Below are 20,627 nucleotides of genomic sequence, written 5' to 3'. Positions count from 1 at the left end.
ACTTGCGTCCACACTGCCAGTACATTCCATCATGATGGGATGCAATTCCTAATTGCAGTGACAGTGTGAGCCTGCGTGGCTGCAATTGTTATAGCTGTACCTCTAATCATTATAATATTGCAGATTTATTATTTCTCTTCTAATAAATCTGTTAAAGTTTTGTCGTTTGATAATGGCTTCTAAAACAGATTTTTTTTGTGATGCAGTGACAGAGAAGGGAGATGGCCCTTCCCATTGCCATTGGATGGCAAGTATTGATCTATTGACAGTGAAGAAGACACTTTACATAGTACAACCTTCCTTCTTCCTGCCCTGTTTTCTTAGACGGGTACCCCCAGCCCGTTCTGCCGCCGATCATATCGGATGACATTTCTTTGGACTTTTGTTTCTTTCTCCAACACTGCTGTACTAATAACAAACACTAAATCTGACTACAAGAACAATTGTGAGCTAGCTAGCCTTGCTATTTACATTGGAGCATTGTACTCATCAACAAATGTGTTTTATTTATTTCAGTGTTCCAGAAAAGGGTCCTGAGCCTACTTGTTGACATCCGAAATCGCATTAAGGAAACGCAGCCTGCCTCTTCAGCTGTACAGCTGAAGAGGATTGACACCATGGAGGAATTTGATTTGCAGGAGCAACATCTCTCTGATTCACAGACCTTTGACACTGGTAGGTTTAATATATAGAAGTAATAGATAGCCTCAAATAAAATAATACTGTGCACTCGCACACTGTTGGATTCATCTGGGGGAGTGTCAACTTTTTTATGGACTTATTCCAACAGGTCTTCCAAATTTCAAGAATTGGTGGGCGGAACGCCAAGGACTGTGTCCACAAAGTGTTGGACAGGTATCTACAACATGTTCTACATGTTCGCATTTGCCTTCTTTCTGGGCATTTCAGAATAGGTGAACATTAAATGAAAATACAAGTTCACAACCAAATGCATTGTGCCATAGACCAGCTGTGCTTGACAAGATAAGTAGAGGGATAAATAGGGGACACTGAAGTGTAAAGGGTATATTGCATCTGTAATGTTATTCCCACATATATCCTTCACATTCATTTATTGAAATGTATTTTTCTTTAGGCTCTTCACCAACAGCCTCATGGCCAAATTAAATTTGAAGGGCAAGGGGAAAAGGCCTTTAGAGGGAACAAATGTTTATAGAGCACTACAAGGTAAGGCCAAGTTTCATGTTGACCAGTCTAAATAATAACTAATTACCTCAAAATTATTCTCCTCTCACGGAACTGTTATACAGGTGGGTATGAATGACTTCCTGACGTCCAGTGTGTTTCCAAGCACAGAGCCAGCTTTTTAAATTGCACTTAGCACAACAGGCTGATAAAACACCTAACTTTCGAATGCACACATTAAAGGATCTAAGCTTTCTCAAAAAGTACAGTCTGCTTAGTCCCTTCTTGTAGAGAGTGTTACAGTTAACAGTTGGTTTGGTATCAATCCAGTATTGGTAGAGGATGCACAGGAAACATTTTTGCTTCTAAATGTGGTGACTTGGGTGTATGACAGATTGCCTTTGTATATATCTAAATCATTTGTCTTTTTCTGCTTGTGCAGAAGGGGTCATGAAATTAGATTCTGCAGCCACAGAGGAGAACATTAAAGCTGAATGTGTCCGCGCACCTCAAGCACGCACCACAAAGATGTGGAGGAGGAGGATTCAGCATGCCCTAAAATGTTCAAATGTAAAAAAGTTGTTTTTTTGTGTGTTAAAAGTATAAGTTATTGTTATAGAATGCCCTTCTGATGCCATTCAGGGCTCTTTTTTTTTTTTACATTACATTACACCGCATTACAGCCAATCATGTTAGCTAAGGCCCCTTTTATAGAATCATATCAACTACCAATATCACTATTCACTATATCACTGTTTATTTTTTTATTTTTTATTTTTTATTGTGCATATATAGCAAGAAAGAAAACAGGGTTCCCCAATAGTGGCCCTATTTAAAGTTATTGAACAAGCTAGATAAATATGGCCCCTGATTGTTTGGGGGTAATCTGCATAATGCGTGGGGCCTCTATGCTATTCACCCACATATTGATTGGTAGATCTTCATCACATCTATGCATCACTGTATTTGATTATGATTATCCAACGGGCACTCAAAGAAGAAAGTTTTTATTTATTTATTGGCTTACTACACACAGGCTGTCTTTGTGTACATATTTCACAGCAGAAAATTACTTTAATGTTAAACAACTTTTAGTTTAAAATATCTTTGAAACACTTGCTTATCAAAGAAATTGCATTTCTTTCCCAAAGATCTTTTTTTTTTGCAGAAAGAAAGAAGAAATGCGATCTAGAATTGAGCCTCCAGCAACAAAACCTCTGATAATCCATGATATAATACATACACATTTGTTTTTTTTAAAAGCAAGTTCAAATACAAAGAATAAATCAACTTCTTCAGAATATACAAATCATAGCATATTTTACATTTGAAAATTTAAATCGGCAAAAGAAAAATAAGTTATGTACCACTCTTAAAAAGTTGAGGTGATAAAGGACGTTTTGTCATACATACACTTATTGGCTGTATCTGAAAGTAATAATAGAAGGATGGCTTGGTGTGTAGTTAAATTATTAGGTCATGCATTACATGTCATGCAAATACATAATCTACGGAAAACAAAGGATCAATGAACTGTGAGACATAATTTGTTTATTCCACGCTTCCACGAAAAGTTCAGCTCCCGTTTCATCGACTCCTAAATCCATAACCCATCATGAAACAGTATTGGTTCCTGCTCTGTGCTGGACTCAGCCGGCTGATGTGTTTTCAGCACTATAAACATGTCAAGGCACCTGATATGTCAAGGCACTCTGTACTTTTAAATTAAGTACAGAGCACACACAACAAAAAATGACAACACTGTTACAGAAAATAACACATGTTATCGAAGTGTCTCTAAATAATATGATGCTATCCTAAATGTGTTTTCTTGTGATAATGCTTTGTCATAGGTTCCTAAACCTCAGTTTATATACATTCTGTTATAGTGTTGTGTGTAAAGTCTTGCTTGGCTTCTTTTGAAATATTATCAAGGTCAGTGACTCACTTCCCTTAATGTCACAATGCATTTGCCTCAATATCTCAAGATCTCCTATTTAGACAAAAATATCACACCCAATTCATCCTTGTGAGCATATCCACAACTTCCATTTATATGAATGGAATATTCGCTTTTTTGAAAACCCACAACGTGGAAATGAAGAAAATGTATCCTAAGCTCCAACCTTCCAAGCCTACGACCTGGTGTTTGGAACTAACAAGATACAGTATACAGTAGTAAGTTGTTAAGGGTCATCCCAGTGTTACGAACCACCTGTAAACAAGCTGTTCTCTGTGTGCATAAAAGGCTTCTAAGACATAAAGGCCACACTGTGATTCAACATTCAGTCCAGGGCGTTTATGATCTTAAATACAGCTGCTGCCACTGTGAGTATATGATGTAGTTATACTACAGTGTTGTTGAATACTTGCTCCTGATTTGCCAATAAGGTTCCAAGGGTGTGCAGTATTTTCAATAACGGGAAACCTCTGCCTTTGAACAGTTCCAAATCAATGCTCTACAATCCAACATTTACATTGCTCAAATACAGTAATCCAGATATTCCCTTGACAACGCAAAAAATATTGGCTTACGCTCAAAGCACCATGTAACAGTTTAACTGATCAGGTTAATAAAACACCAATAACATTACAGAAGACAGTTACTCATGTGATCATTGTTACTGTGGGATAAATGAGACACACATGGTGTGTCTCCTTATTTACTTTTTTTTCCGGTGGTAAGAAACCTGGATTTGACCTCAGCTGCATCACCACCCCGGTCCCCCTTTAAAGGGGTGATATCATGCTTTTTCGACTTTTCCCTTTGCTTAGTTTAGACTGTTATATGACGTATGTATACATCTTTTACATCTGCTAAGCTAGAGCAATCTAAGTTGAAGCCAGGGGGAGTATTCACACTCAATGAGAACGCCCCTCAAAAGGTGCGTGAAACTGCTATTTTGGCTCAAACTTTACTTCCGTAATAGTGTGACGTCAGACTGTGCAGTGGGTGGTGCAGAAGTGCATAAGTCCCGCATGCACAAAGTGTTTGACCAATCATGGCAGACTGAGCTACTCAGGAGAGGGGCCTTAACGCGACATGATACAAAACTGAATGTTTTGAAAGACGCTGAAATTGGTTTTGCAGAAATGAACAGTGAGTGAATAATAAGGGGTATTTCTAACATACAGGCATGTAACCCTATTCTAGTAGTAGGCTTACAACCAAATGCAATTATTAACCCTGAAATGATATGGGATCTTTGAACAACGGGCCTCCTGGACTGCTTTGGTCCTCACTCATCTACTCAGAACCAGCAGCAGCAGTGCTACTTCAAGGTGTGTCTTGTGGTTTCTTTCTTTAAGACCTCCATGTTTCTTTTAAGGTTCCCAGATAGATCTGAGTTGACACACTGGGTGCAAAACATCCAGCCACAACCCTGCAGACAGCTTCAGGGTTTCAACAATAAGAAAATAAGAATGTACAAATCAATAAGTTAAATTTAGTAAATCAAATGATATATAGAGAAAAATGTACATTTTATGACATTCAGAACATTAATCTGTCACGTCTTAGTGACCTAAGCTTCCTCAAAGCGCACACGTGTGTGTTTCACTAGCCAGATATTAAGCAGTCCCACATGCATACTGTCAGCCTAACAAAGTGGTCATATCAAACAATGCTACTGCTGCTACGACATTGCTCTCTGTGCTACTGGGCGGTCTCATGCTAGTGCCATGCCGTTGATAAGAGAGGGAGCAGACGACCACACATCAGAACACTTCAGATCCACAGTCTTCCACACCCTACTGTACAGACGCCCCACAGGACCAGGTTGAGTCACATCCTACTGTACAGACGCCCTCACCCAACAGGACCGGGTTCAGTCACATCCTACTGTACAGACGCCCTCACAGGACCGGGTTCAGTCACATCCTACTGTACAGACGCCCTCACAGGACCAGGTTGAGTCACATCCTACTGTACAGACGCCCCCACAGGACCGGGTTGAGTCACATCCTACTGTACAGACGCCCTCACCCAACAGGACCAGGTTGAGTCACATCCTACTGTACAGACGCCCTCACCCAACAGGACCAGGTTGAGTCCAGTACATTCTGGTCCCAATGTGTCTGTTGCCTTCTACACTGCAGCCCTCCTCTCTCAAGTCAAATCACACACATGCTCACTTGTTTTACGTAATAATTAAGTAATGTTTAATTGAAAGTTTAAAAATGTTCAATAGTGTATTTTTTTTACTGACGGTTATATATTTTTAATTTGGAATAGTAGAGATAGCCGCCAGAGAACCTTTGGTAGACTGCATTCTTTGTGGAAATTTGTTGAACAATGTATGAGACGTTAAATGTGAGAGCACATTGGTTTAACCCGCACACACACACATTCACATAACTTCAGAGAGAGGGGTTCAACAGTGGGTTCTCCTGGAATTCAATACATCCTTGTTTGCATTTTCATCTTCCTATAATGCTTTTTAAATGTTGGCCACCAGCCAAGACGAAGACAGAACAGCTTATTGCAATGATATGCCCTGAAAAGACATGAAAATTGTAACCAAGAAGTAAGTATTAGTTAGCACTTCATTTGCAATGTGTTGCAAGAAATATACATTTCCCTTTTACAGAATCAATAGTATTTATAGTGGAGTCTTGTAAACCCTTCTAATATTAATTAATTATTGCTTTTTAGAATTATAAGACATTGTACGATAAAAAAATGTATGGGCAAAAACACTTGTTTAAGCTCCAATTGCTGTTGTTTAAGTATTGCCAAAGCAATCCCATTTATCATTAAACTCTCATAGCATAGTTTATGAATAGAGCATAGTAGTTAATGAACAAGGTAAACTGTATGTACAGTATGTACTGTGTGTAAACATTGATATCAACCTATATTACCATGATTTCATACATGAATGGCCTTCGAAGGAAAAGATGGCTCCCAACACGTTCTTACCAACTATTGACAAAATACAGTGACCAAAAACTTAAAACATACACATGCTAAGCAGGAGAGAAATGAATCTCCCAAGGGCTTGACCGGTGGGTTGTGCTTAACTCTACAGCTCACTTCGACTCAGTCCCTTGCTCTTCTCCGCAGGACTCATCAAGTATTTCAAAGTAGGGTTGAACATCCATCGGATGAAATGACTCATCCCATGTTGAGGAACAAGAAATGAAAAGGTCCCGCTTTGACCTATTTTGACCTATTGACCTGTGGCCCTGGCGGCCCTCTGCTGCTCCAGCATTGACCTGATGGCCGGGGACATCATGGCCGGGTTCAGGGCCGGGCTCATTCCAGGTCGCAGAGGGTACTGCGCTCCTTTTCCTGGCACGTAGATGCACTGGAAGTATCTTTGACCTTCAACGACAGTATGGGATCATTAGAGAAGGGAATAGGTACAAACAATACATTAATACAAATCACAAAGAGTCGGATTATGTTGCTTGAATATCAGAGCAATCTCTACATGGCAATATTATATTATTATTATTATAACTGTGGTATCTTAGAAACCAGCAAACCATCTGTGACGCCGCGGCTATCGGCGCGTCCTCACACGTCCGTATTGTGGCCGCACCAAACATTTCCCCGCATGCAGTCAGTCCTTCAATGACGTAGTTGTGGTAAAATATTATTCAAAACTAAATGTGTATGGCTGCTGCAAATGTCTGTTTAGGAGATATGTGATCGCCGCAATGTGTTTGCTTATTCACTGTTTTAAAAGTATAAACTTCTCACCGCTGTATCAGCTGCTCTTTCCCGGCTGCTCCTAGGAAGCGCGCTCCCGCCCGCGGACAGCTATATGGTCGCGGGTGCGCGCAAACGAAGCAGTTGCGTCTCCGGAAAATCAATTATATTTATCTCGACATTTATTTTGTATGTAGTGGCATGAATGTTCACTGTAAGGCTTGATGAAGCGATATTTGTTATAGGTACTTTTTTATCACTGTTTGATGCATATTTATTGGTTGATAGGTAAACACCCCCATATGTGCTCAGTATATTGGTATGTACCAATTTGGGGTGGGTCTGTCCAACAGATATAAGCGATGTGTGATAGTTGGGCGGGGAAGGCTAGATGGACAGAAACTATACGGCGCTGTCCTAGGCCCTCAGTTGTGTGAGGTATGGGGTAGATCCTAATTACCAAAATACTTTGGTTTGGCTGAATGTAGCCTCGTCTTTACTTATTGTAATTTTTGCTATTATTTTCCTTTTCCTTTTCCTTTTACCGTTTTTCTTTATTTTTGTACCTCATAACGCCTGGTGATGTTAAAATAAAAAGCATCACCACATCATTTTGCCTCTCTGCTGTTTTTTGTGCCGATCCTCAAGACCCTCAACACACTACCTTTAACACCTGTCAGTGATAAGTCAGCCTCCTGGTTAAACCAGTTCACCTGTTTTCTTCTTGTCTGTTGTGTTGTCTTCCGTTTTGGGTTCAGGCTTCAGTTTGCCTTGAATAGAGAGGAGAAAGGTAGTGTGTGAGTATTGCCAAGCGTTTATTCAATATAAATACATGAAAGGAAAGGAACGTCTACACCAGGATTAGCCACCTATGGCACTTTATGATTTAGAATTTGCATTTTTGGTTTAATTAATGGAGGCAGATAAATAATATTTTATCTAATTCTAATCAAATATATATTTTATATATAAATGTGTAATGTGTAATTATAACATAATATATCGAATATTTAACATTTCATTTGTGAGTTGATCGAGGCCCAGTGAAATGGTACTTGGTGGCTGTGATGTTGCATGATGCACACTAGAGGGCGCTGGAGAGCCGTGAACCAGAGTGTTTATTTTTGGAGAAACTATGGGGAACACTTGAACATAAGGCTGGTACAAATAAGACAGGTGGCAGTGTTGAATTAGGCAAAGTCTTATCCTGCTACATGCTAGAAAATATTTGTGGGATGGTTGCCATCTCTAATTGAATAAAAAACAAGTCAAGTACTAAAACATGAGGAGACTGATCTGGGCATTCTTGGTGAAGGAAGAATAACTAAATATATAGAGAACCACACTTTTAAAACACAAAGTCAAGCACCAAATGCTAGTGGAGAAAGTGCATTAACTGTTTAGCTACAGCAGCATATGCATTAATGGAAGCATCTCTCCCATTCTCTATGAACAATAAGCATACAACTGGACTTTCTAAGGTAATACTGAAACAACACTGATACATTATTTAAAAGAACAAAGGTTCCCTGATTCACTAAGAGAAAATTAACATTTAAGAGAGGAACCGAACGAACAATACCTAAAATATTATTTATTAAATTGCGTATTTTTTCTTACCGTTAGCATCACCTTTTTCAGACTTCTTTCCTTTTTCTGCAAGATGAAATAAAAACATGTCAAATCTCAGGTAATAAATATCAATACAAAATCTAGGCATATGGGTCCCAATGTAGAAGCTTTTGTGCTATACTTTGTTGGGGAAACCTACAAACGATCTTGTACATATAGCCTATAGCATTAGAATAAGGTCAAATCATTTCTGTACTCACGGGCTTTGGAGGTCTGAGCTGACTTGGCCAGCAGTATACCTTTGGATTTGGCTGGGAAAGTTTTTGTGTAAATGAGTATTAACATTCACATATGTAACTGTTTAGTGATTTAAAATAAACATAAAACAATGGAGTGAGGACAAAGCTCTGATATTACAGAATATAATAATAGAAAGACAATAACAGTAAGAGTTACATTTCTTTCTCCAATAAAGACGATTGTGATTTAACATTAAGGGCTAACAGTCGATTCAAAACGAATGTAATAACAGCACCATCTCTGGTGAAAGGTGGTTATTGCAATAGTTTTTTCAATAGTGATTAGCTTTATCAACTGAAATCCTGGGGGCATCATTTTGCTTTAATCAGAAACAGCGAGGGCTGTACCCACTTCACTGTGCTGTCTCTTGTCCATTGTCTGGCATTTGTAGTTGTTGGCGACAAACCAAAAGCATATTGTGTTGCCTTGCTTGAAAAATAAGCATCTTGCTCGAAGCACTGTGCGCTTTGTTGATTTATGTGTAAATTGCTGTTATTATTCTTTTCTGCTTTAAAAAGCCCATTTATTTTACAGTACTGGCCTGCAGTATCACTGCATGTGCATATTTATATCACTATTTGTGCAATATTTATTTTCTTCCTTAAATTGGGAAAAAGAGAAGACCAAATAAATAGGGTAGAGGAAGTGGAGGATAACCAAAGTGATCAGTGAGCAGGGAGAATAGCTATTCTCTTCCAGATATGGTAGTGAAACACAAGCAGGAGAAAGGGGAATGTGAGAGTTTCTAACAAGGCTAGTCCATTTATCCTTGCTCCCCGGCCAGGGAGACAGCTACGCTTGCTTCCTATCCTGCTCAAAATAGCCTGTGGGATTCTTAAAGTGTCGGTTTACTATGATGAGATGAGAAAACTAAAAATGATAGTGAACACATGTTCTAAAAGATACTTACTTGTCCTTTCTATGGCGGCTTTCGATCTTGTGTTGGCTGTACAGGGGGGAAAGAAAGTGTGTTAACAAATGTTAATGCATTCATTTCTAACTATATATACTTTGTTTTAGCTTTAGTTTTATTTAATTTCCAGTGCAGATTCTTAAGAACCTCTAAACTAGACTCCTAAGTACTTACATAATATCAAATTAAAACTGCGAGCAGCGTTTATCAGAGGGAAAGCCTGATACAGACCATTGCGACTTTCTTAGTTTTTCTAAGGTTGATAACGATGGAATAGCCTGGGCTTTGGTTCACTATGAAGCGTATCAAAGTGTCATGTCTTAGGTCAAAGGGGTCAGTAGTTATGCTTGTTCAAAGTTTTCAATCAATCACTGTAGCCCCCTATGCTCCAAGTTGGATGAACTTCATCCTGCTTAATCTTGACCCATCTTTTTTTAGGTATTTTCTTTCGGATACGGCCCGCCAAAGCCTTTCTTCCCGCCCGCGTAAGCATATAGTCTAGCCTACAATATAGTTATACAAGCATAAGTGACAACTTTTGAACAAAATGAATTAAGAAAATGTTAATTTCCTTTTTGTTTGAATGTTGAGGGTCACATTGGGGTAGCCTGAACAAGTCGCAGTGTCATTACTAAATCTAACCATTGACGGCTAGCATGGCATTCACCAAGAAACGAAAGGTTGATAATGAATGTTGTGTTTTCCAAGAAAAATGGAAAAATGGACTGATGATTACTGCTTTGTTGAAGTAAAGGGCAGGCCAGTTTGCCTTGTGTGTGGAGAATCACTCGCTGTAATGAAAAAGACCAACCTGGAACGTCATTACAGCACTAAACATGCTAGGCTAAGTGAATCCCAGGGGCAGTTACACAAGGACACAATAAATGCACCTAAGCAAAGTTTGGGTGCCCAACAAGCAGCTTTCACCAGACCAAATTCAGAGAGAGAAAACGTTATGTGGTGAGTGAGTTATTTTTATAGGCCTAAAAAAGTGCGGCCCCCGAAACAAGTTACAAAAATTGATACGGCCCTTGATGTCAAAAAGGTTCTCCACCCCTGCCCTAAATGAACCCCGCCTTTACGCCCCTAAAGGTGTTTGGACTTATTTGGGTGTTCGACGGCCACGTTGTTAGGGGTTGTGTTCCCGAGGAACGTTTGTTCAACGCAAAGAGAGACAAATGAGTACAAAGGTTCATGATTGTAGGTCAAAGGGGTAAGGAGATAATCCTGTCCCAATTTATTAATTTCAATAGATTGTTAAAACGCCCCTATTTTAAAGTCTGGATCAACTTTGGACCAATGAATCCTAATCCACATGCCTTTCAGTCAACCACATTTGATGATGTAAGGATTAAATGAACACCTACTTTTGGTCCCTTGAATTTCATTGGACCATTTTGTGCTCTGGCACCCATGTTGTTTGGTCAATCGACTTCATCTTAATTGAGCAGTTGCCACACCCACTTTGATTCCACGCCCTGATTTTCTATTTATGTACTTGTATATGTACGTATATATATATTGCCTCCTGTGGCTTTGTGTTTATTGTTTAGACCTTCCTACACATTGAATGGTAGAAATAAGTTGGGTTGTGTATAACAAAGGAATTTCATCCTAGTACAAAGCCTAGGATCCTTAAGGGGTTTTAGTGTTTAAAACAAAATTCAAAATGGCGGAAAATCTATCAGATAGAAGTCATAGGTTCAAGGCAAGTATGTTAGTCATGAGGAGACACGTATGTAGACAATGTTTTATGACTGTAGGTCAAAGGGGTTGACCTACAGTCCTTCAAAGTTAGCATATTCAGACCACTGCTATAGGGCCGTCATTCGGCCAATCAGTGCACATTGTTTTCTTGGGCTATCTTTAGTCCCGCTCTAACGTTTCATAATAGCAAGCTGGCGGTTGTGGCTGAGTCGCTGTTCTGCGCTAATACAAAATAAAGCTACCTGGTGTTTTTCTTTTGGTAAAAAACTTGCACTCTGTGCTTGCCCTCTAATGACACCTATAATGGTGTGTTCAGTTAATCCAAATGTATACATTTGCAGTTTGATTTACAGTCATATATATTTAAAACATATTTTACAGCTTTGTTGTGCCAAGCATTGTCCAATCTGTTTTTAGATTAATTTAAACTTCACACAGACACAACTTATTCAAGTGAGTTCCATATTGAGTGTCTGAATAATTTCCTCTTGTGATCTCGACTACTTCATTGAAAATACCATTTTAACACCTTGCTCTAGCTAGCAAGCCAGAACTAAAGTCATTGGAACTGTTGCTAAATATATCACATTAGGGCTGTCACTTGATCATTGACAGGGCTAAACTAAGGTACCGCCTTAGTGATTCTAAACTACCCACTAACGGTGTTGGCGTTCAGCAGAAGTAATGGTTTCAACATATGTCTGGATTGGTTGGTAGCCCAGGTGTTTACCTTGAGTGGCAGGCCTGGGGTTCACAGTGACATTCCCAGACGCTGTAGCGCTGACTCTGGGCCGGACAGGGTGGACCTCAGATTCACCATCTGAGAAGAAAGCATATGTTAAAGGTCCCATGACATGCCACCAGGTGTGGTGTGATTAGCCGATACAAGCCGCTTATGACATCACAGGTGGGCGTGTCCACCTAGATGTGTGATGGATAGATGAGCGGCGTTCGCTACAGTCCACTGGGTCGGCTGGTAGACTGATCTATCCAGCACACATCTAGGTGGACACGCCCACTTATGATGTCATAAGGCGCAGATTTCCAAAACGGCTTGTAATGGCTAATCACACCACAAAAATAAATCCATATATAAATATAGCCCTCATCATGATGCACCTTTTGTAAGTTGTTCCAGCTAAGCTACTTCTTAAAGCTGCTGTAGGTACGATTTGAGAGTGAGAGAAAGCAGTTGAGGATGAGTTTTAAACTAAACCAAAGAAACGTCCCTCCTTACAATGGTGATTGATAGGCAAGATGGATTCCCCAAACCAATAAGGTGGTCAGATAATGCAAGGAGCGGTGTCAAATCGAAACGGTTTCACACAGAGGCCATTTATATACAAAACAGATATTCTCACCAAGCATTTCACTCACTAATATCTGACCAGTGTTGGGAACGTTACTTTAAAAAAGTAATTAGTTGTAGTTACTCACTACTTGTTCCAAAAAGTAAGTAACTGAGTTAGTAACTGAATTATTTTGTAATAAAAGTAACTAGTTACCAGGGAAAGTAACTATTTGCATTACTGTAAAAAAAAAAAAGTTGCTATATGTCAATGAATTTGAAGTAGTGCTTATATCTCCACCTTGAAAATGCCAAAAAAAACGCATTTAACGTTCAGTAACGATAACGGCGTTGTAACGACGGAAACAGTAATTAGTTAGATTACCCCGTTACTGAAAAAATAACGGCGTTACCTAACGCCGTTCTTTTAAACAGCGTTATTCCAAACACTGTATCTGACGAATGGCTTATCTAAAAAAATCACCAAATAACTGCTCTTAAATCTTACCTACAGCACCTTTAATAATAAAAACTATTATTTTGATATGAAAGACTTCTTTATGTGCACACCTACTCAACTTCAAAGTTCTTTACTATATTCCTCACAGAGCTTGTTTCTTGAGATATGTTATAGATTTAAATAAGAAAATATGTTTGTCTGGAGTAATCTCCGAGCTCACTCCAGCTCCGACCTAACATAAGTGTTTTCATCCAAAGCCTTTTTACCTTTCCCAGACACAGGGACCTTGACTTTCCTTTTGACAGAAGATGGTTCTGAAAAGGAGAGAGTAGTACGAGAGGTATGTGTCATCAGCACCAATACTCAACCAGAATAAGACAATATGTGTTCAAATGAAAATCACGATACCTTTCTTTGAAGCGGCTGTCATTTTCTTTCCTTTAAGAGGTACAGCCTCTGGGATTAACAAAGTTCATTCAATATTAGTAACCAAAATAGCGTATTTTGCAATTTAATTTTAGTTTGGGGTCTAACCGGGAGCTACACTGACGGGCTGCTCCACCAAACACGTGGTCCTGCGATTGGCAACTCCTCCCATTCACTTTGTATTAGACGAAATATCGTGTGGGGCTAGGGATTGGGGGAAGGCTCGCGTGCAGGTCAGGGAAAAATGAGTAACATGAAAATGTCTCCTTTGACCTGCTCCACTGGAGCCCACTGCACCGCAGCGCCGCATCAACGAACCTCCACCCAAACTCACGTGAAGCTGCAGTGACAGCACCAAGGACTTTCTTTAAACTGTCCTTGTATAATGTCTGGGGTCGTACTTTATGACTGTATTTCTCTACCCATACATCAACAGCACCTCATCCATGATCGCAAATACAAAGATACAAAGTGAACAAGAGGTTCATATTCTGCGGAGGGACACAGGGCTGGTGTTGGTGACGGAGGAACACATGTCCTTTTTGCTGGGGGCCCTACATAGCTGCACTTACTCCATCAAACGTGATATGGGGTGCATCATGATCCCTACGGTCGGATGATCACCTGCGCCTACACGCTACGGAGGGGGGCAGCACGGGGCAGTTGGGGGGGGGGCAGTGGGGGGCAGTGTGGGACAGTGGGGTGCAGTGTGGGGCAGTGGGGGGGGGGCAGTGGGGGGCAGTTAGTGGTAGTGGGAGTCATTGCGTCCGGCCGTGCCGTCAGTGTAGCAGCTCTCATTGGTTGTAGTGGGAGTGTTTGGACTCTTTGGTGCCAAGGCTAGCAGGGGGGTAGGAGACTAAAACTGGCTCATTATTCAATACTGCAGTTTTTATCTACGACAACAAGCTTCAATGTAATCCTTTGGGGCAATAGCACCCTGTCAAAGTACGTCCTCTCAAAGGGCTTGTTGTTTCCACTAAAACGTTATATTCTAACGTTATGGATCCCAATAGAGAAATAATTTTTAAAATAATTTTATAATTACTTATTTCTTTACCCTTTGCTTGGGGTAAAGAAATAATCGGGGTATGTGAGATATTGTGTCCAACCAAGTCTTTCTCAAGGAGAAGTCTGGTGAGAGTGGAGTCGTTGCAGGAAGAGAAGGGTGGAAACGTGAGCTGGAGAGAGCAGTTTGTTGTGATGGCCTACAGAAAGCATAGCTTAGAGTTATCTTCAAGATTTGGGCGTGTTGAGATTGTAATGACAATAGGGAAATGCAACAATGAGATTTCAGAGCGAGACTTCTCCTTGAGCGAGACTTGGTTGGAACCATAAAAAACGGAAAACAGAAAGTTTTGTTCTAACTGGTCCAATCTGCATTAGTGCATCAGACCTGATATGATGTGAAAATAGGCCCTTCAACATATGACAGCTTTAACATCACTTGACTGTCAAAGATGTTATACATTTCTCTCTCACACATACACAGACGCCAGTGTTTCCCCTACATGCACCTAGCAGCGGTATGCCGCTGCTGAAATATGACCGCCGCTGCTGATTTCTGTTTTTTAACAAGAGGTGGGGAGAGGAGAACTCCATCTTATCTCTTTAAAAAACAAATCGGGATGTCGGATACGCAATGCAATTCGCCGCCTGATCAATCTTATATGCTGACTACTACTCATGGAAATAGTGTTGAAAATAAACTTCCAAAGCTTTTCAAATTTTATTTGGTGTTTTATTGGTTCTTAATGTGCAAAGTAAATAATGTACAAAGTAAATAAGGTGCAAAGTCAAACCGGGAAAGTGCTTACGGAAATGATTTTGTTACAGGACCAATCACAGCCCTTGCCGTCTCTGTCCGTCTCCGTTGCCTCGACGGAGAGTTCAAAAATATTGGATGCGCACAAAGAGCTACGGAGAGGGTCTCCGACAGGCTCTCCGTCGACGAAGAGGGCTCTCCGTGTCTACGTACAGCACTTTGCGTAGTAGTATAACGGGCCTTATGTAACATATTTCAGCCATAATATTCTCCCATAGCCACAATACTGAGTAAACATAACATAAGCTGATCATACATAGATGAAAGGGGGCGGGCTTTTAAAGCCACAGAACACGCCCACCTCTACCTGCCTATTTAACTCGGACTCCGCCATTTTAGAATCAGAATCTCTTGGGCGGCGTATCCTAGATTTAAAGCTTAGAGACGCTCCACGCGTGTTATATACGATCCCTCTCCTTTTGTTTCATAGACGATAGACAATAGACCAATAACCTCAACCAAATAAAGTGAGTTAAAAGCGATCCTGTCTCGGCGGCCTTTCCTGGACTAAAATATCATAACACTTACTATGCGCGAGGGTCACCGTGACGTGCGAAAGCTTTCAATCTCAAAGACAACTGACAGATTCCCTCTAATCCTATCCCTCTATTATTTGGATAGGATTCCCTTAAAAAAATTAAAATTGTTTTATCATTGAAAATGTCATTACATTTAAGTAAATTAACACTGTTTGATAAAAACAGTGTGGTTATGCAAGTTAATTCTGGAAAAAAGGACAGTTAAGGATGAATAATTGTAAGAATAATTGTACGCGGGTTTGGAGGGCCGGAGGTGTGAACGATGGGTGGAGGGGAGGATTGTGATGGGGAGAGGGGAGGGAGTGGGAAGATGCATTGGTTGGAGGCACAGACCTTTTCGATTGTTGTGGTATTTGTGTTATGTGATTTTACTGTATAGGGTGGTTGTTGATATAATATATTTTTTGTTAAATAAATGTCAATAATTGTTTTAAAGATTATCCTTGTATTATGTTCAATCTCTCCATATTTCCCCTGCTCATTACTGTGCACAAATGTACTGTATGTACTTAGGCCTCAGGAGCCCTTCTGGTGCCGGCAGACACATATGCCGCTTTTCCACCGACAGTATCAGCTCGACTCGACTCAACTCGCCTCGACTCGACTCGGTTCCAGGCGCATTTCCATCTAAAAAAGTACCTCTTCAATGTGGGCGGTCGTAGAAAAGAACCTCTCCACCATGGGCGGGTCGTCATTAGGTTTTAATCACCGGAGACGCGATTCCCGGGAAATCTGAATCTGATCAAGACTATTTCCTGATTCCCGGGAAAGGTTATGATGGGAAATAAAATAAAATAAAAAGCGCAATGACTGCACGTCTATTGTTGTCATACGGTAACGTTGATGGAGAAACTCGAGCCCTGGGAAAGGAACGACAATAAAACGAAACAGCGAAACGCTGATCCTCCGGAGCCGGTCCGTGGACTCCAGCCACACCGGACACACACAACCACGCACAGCCTAACTCTAGCCCCGGAAAAGGAGCGACACACACGGCGAAACGCTGATCAGTGTCCCCCTCGGGAGCGGGTTCGTGGACTCCAACCACGCCGAACACAACTTAACTTTGAGTGATTATTCCCATTTACAGCCGCTGGCCAATCAGTTACCAGCAGCCTGTTTACGTCACACAAAAGTACCTACTCCGCTTGCTTGGAACCTCGACGGAGGTAGTACTAAAAAAAAGTACCCGGTACTAGGTACCGGGTACTTTTTTTGCCAATGGAAACTCAAAAAAGGCGTGGCGAGTCGAGTCGAGTCGAGCTGGTACTGGTAGTGGAAAAGTGGCAATAGAAACCTGCCGGCAGGGCACGCTTTGCGAGCACACAAAAAAAATTGCAAGCGGAAAAAAAAACATTTCACCTCCGCTGCTGCAACTCCATCCTAGGGGAAACACTGACAGACGCACACACATCATACCTTTCTTCCTCGGTTTGTCTTTGATAATTGCTGGTTCTGTAACAAATTTTTTTTATGTGTTATTATTAGACAGATGCTGCATTGCCTAAATTCATATTGTATTTTACGTAAATATAAACATAGTTTAATAAGAACTAAAAGAATGCTAGTTAGTGAATGATGAATGAATGTATCACTTAGGACTTCAGATAAGCATGTGTAATACTTACCTTTTTTAGCTTTCATTTTGGCTGCTTTGGTTGCCTCAGAAGACTCCTTTCTTTCACTTTTCTTCACAGTGCCCGCTATGGTCATGTTTTTGGAAGCATCATAATCTGAAATGGTAAAGACTTTGATTTAGCAAAAAAAAAGAAAAAAAAAGTGTTCTTCATAAATGTATTAAAGTAGTGGCAATGTAAAAGATTTATGTTCTCTTTGGTGATAAAAGGGAATTGTGCCCACAGATCCCAACAGTGTCGCAGGCGACCGACAGTTTGTCACATGCCTTATACTGCAAGGGCATTATTATCACCATAAGAGATTCTTTTGAAAAGAAGATATCCAAATTAAATAGGGAACATCTCCAAAACGGGCTATATTATGTAATCTTGGTACCAAAAGAAAGATAACACCTGTGAGATTATTGTTCAAGTGAAAAGATCAATGTGTACTGCTTTGATAGAGTAGTAAACACAGCAGGAGTGGACAATTTCAGTTCCGCCTGAAATAAATGTCATGTTCAAGGGTGGATACCACCTAGTGCAGTATGAGTTGGTACTTGGTAGCCCTATAGTGCTATAGGTTAGGGCTAGCACATAGCACAACATCTGATGAGTACCTGGTTCACGATTTGATGCCAATAATGTGAAGTAGAGCAAAGATAGAGAGGTTTTGGCAGAGGGAGGTTTAGGTCCAAATAAATCCGTAAATCCAATTGAAACCAATGCAAATTTGACAATATAAACTTGATGAAACATAGGTAGATATCTTTAGAACCCAAACTCAATTTTATACACTTGACCCTCTATTTCCGGATGAAGATAGTGGCGGAACAGACATTTGTTTATATATTTACGTCTTCGAGATAAGCACTAAATAAATACACAAATCTGTATTTATTAGAGAGGCATATTTAACCACATACAAAACTAGAAAATGGATTTCCTTCAGAAAATGCGGTGAGTTCTGCAGTGCAAAGTGAGGTTGAAAATATGTTTTAGTAAAGCCACATAGTTTAAGACCTAAATAAATGTGAAATGGCTTAATCAAGTGAAGGGACAGAGTCCAAATCGAGTAAACCATGTTAACATGCACACCATTTAACAAATGTAAAATGGTGGGAAACAAATAAAGTGAAGAATTAAACAAATGTGATCAAGTTTGAATACATTTGAGATAAAATATAGAATAGCTGAGCTGTTGGATGAATCAAGTCTGTGTGTGTGTGTGTGTGTGTGTGTGTGTGTGTGTGTGTGTATTAGTGTATTAGTGTGTGTGATAGTAACTTGGAAAAGTGTATTATTGACATTATTCTTTCACATCTAGTTAATCGAGATAAGATCACAACATTATACATTATAATTTTTAAGCTTTTATGTCAGCATTTAGCTTCTACCGGAAGTACAACAGATAGGAAGCCCCTAGCCTCTAGCCACATCAACTATAAAGAGTCCCCACCCATGTGTTTTCATTTTGGATTAAAAAAAACGCTGTACCTTGAGGCTGGGCTGCCACATCTTGCTCTGGAAGATCAGCTGCATCAGGTTGCACTTGAGCTGAGTCTTGGGCTGAGTCAGCTTGTTGGACCGGCAGGGCTGAGTCACCTTGTTGGACCATTGGGGGTGATTCAGCTTGTTGGACCGGCGGGGCTGAGTCAGCTTGTTGGACCATTGGGGGTGATTCAGCTTGTTGGACCGGCGGGGAAACGTCCACTGGTGGTTGTGCAGGTTGAGCCTGGGGCTGCATGTACGGCTGGTAGTGCGGGTAGAAATGTGGCATAGGCTGCTGCTGATGCTGCGGTTGGTGGAGAGGTGGAGCCCCTTGATAGACAGGGTGCGCTGTCAGGACAGGGGCTGATGGGGCTGTAAGTGGATAGACATGATCAGGCCTGCTGCACGTTAGAAGTGGAAGTCAGTTACAGGTGCAGTGTGTAGGAATTAGCAGCACCTAGCGGTGGTAAAACTGGCTCCCTGCCAACGTCAGGACCACAGAGTCACTCACCAGCTTCCGCAAAAGACTCAAGACTCACCTGTTCAGAGTTCACCTGGACTCTGCATGGCCAACCCCTCCCACCCCTCCTAGCTATTGTATGTTGTACGTCCTGGCACATAATGTACGCACTATTTATATGTCGTGCTTAGTTATAGTACTTAGTTGTGTAGCATCTTATTCTAGCTATCTTTGTTGTATACAGAGAATGGGTTAACCTAGCGACTGTTAGTGCTTGGCACTTGGTTCTATGAACATTCTTACTGTACCGACAGCAATATATTGTTATACCTTCTTCGGACAAATTATGTTGGAGATATATTGGCAATCTACCAATGGAGAAGTAGTTCTGAATCACCACCAGTATACTAGCTAGCAGCAGTGTCAAAGGAAGAGGATGAGCATTGAACAGCGTTTTCTACCTCTTGAAGTTTTTGTTTTTGTTGTTAACATATGTATAGGTTGAGTTGTATTTGTTTGTTTCAGTGTTGGAATGGATACCTGTCAGGGTTGGGGGGGGATAAGGGTTGTCCGTCACGATGTGATGAACTGGAAAAAAGTTTGAAGTGTTTAAAAAAGTATATATATATAGAGAGAGAGAGAAAGGCATTGTCTGCATAAAAGGAATTGAATTCTCATTGATTTCTACAGCCCAGACTTACCAAACCAGCCGGGAGGGGTAGGGCAGTAGACCGGAGAGGGGCGGCAAGGACCAACTACAACAGAGTTATTATATCATCATCATAATGCAATACAATGGATGCAATCTCAGTGTTGTCTATAATAAACCAGTTTGAGTGTGTGGTTGATCCACCATACTGTACGGAACTGCCTCCCTTGTAGCACAATACAAAAAAAAGAACTATAACCAAACACTTTACCTTCTGGTCCAGATTCTGGCACTTCCTGCTTTGGGACTTCTTTTTCTGTAAAAATTAAATATAATATTATATTTAATATAATACCAATATATTTGTCTGTGAGTGTTTAAACGTTTTTACACTGCCAAATATGTCTTATGCACGCCTTTTTCCTAGCATGGTCCGCGCGTTTACACTGACCGAGGTAATATACCGGCCTGAGTTCGCACCCCAATTTACCCTCCCGGACCCTACACATATTGGCGGTTTCATTTTGATGTAAATGCGATTAGGTAGAGGTGTTGCTGCATTGTCTCTACAACAGATACAAC

At 40.5% G+C, this 20,627-nt stretch overlaps 1 protein-coding gene across 1 annotated transcript in view; it reads right to left on the bottom strand.

Moving 5' to 3' along the window:
• Positions 1–2,137: 2,137 nt before the first annotated feature.
• LOC311364347 (uncharacterized protein) overlaps positions 2,138–20,627 on the bottom strand; it is a 40,932-nt gene continuing 22,442 nt past the window's right edge. The window contains exons 16-29 of the mRNA XM_084484324.1: positions 20,317–20,361; positions 20,098–20,151; positions 19,937–19,984; positions 18,943–19,308; positions 17,458–17,562; positions 17,249–17,284; positions 13,451–13,498; positions 13,309–13,356; positions 12,025–12,114; positions 9,585–9,620; positions 8,635–8,685; positions 8,423–8,458; positions 7,516–7,572; positions 2,138–6,472 (exon numbers count right to left, since the gene is read on the bottom strand). Of these exons, the coding sequence (XP_084340450.1) occupies positions 6,318–6,472; positions 7,516–7,572; positions 8,423–8,458; positions 8,635–8,685; positions 9,585–9,620; positions 12,025–12,114; positions 13,309–13,356; positions 13,451–13,498; positions 17,249–17,284; positions 17,458–17,562; positions 18,943–19,308; positions 19,937–19,984; positions 20,098–20,151; positions 20,317–20,361 (1,175 nt within the window). The 3' untranslated portion in view covers positions 2,138–6,317. The remainder of the gene's footprint in view (positions 6,473–7,515; positions 7,573–8,422; positions 8,459–8,634; positions 8,686–9,584; positions 9,621–12,024; positions 12,115–13,308; positions 13,357–13,450; positions 13,499–17,248; positions 17,285–17,457; positions 17,563–18,942; positions 19,309–19,936; positions 19,985–20,097; positions 20,152–20,316; positions 20,362–20,627) is intronic.

This window comes from Micromesistius poutassou, assembly GCF_964030765.1.
Source record: "Micromesistius poutassou genome assembly, chromosome: 19".
Classification (NCBI taxonomy): domain Eukaryota; kingdom Metazoa; phylum Chordata; class Actinopteri; order Gadiformes; family Gadidae; genus Micromesistius; species Micromesistius poutassou.
Note: the sequence above shows the minus strand (reverse complement) of the source record. Positions and strands in the feature narration are given on the sequence as shown.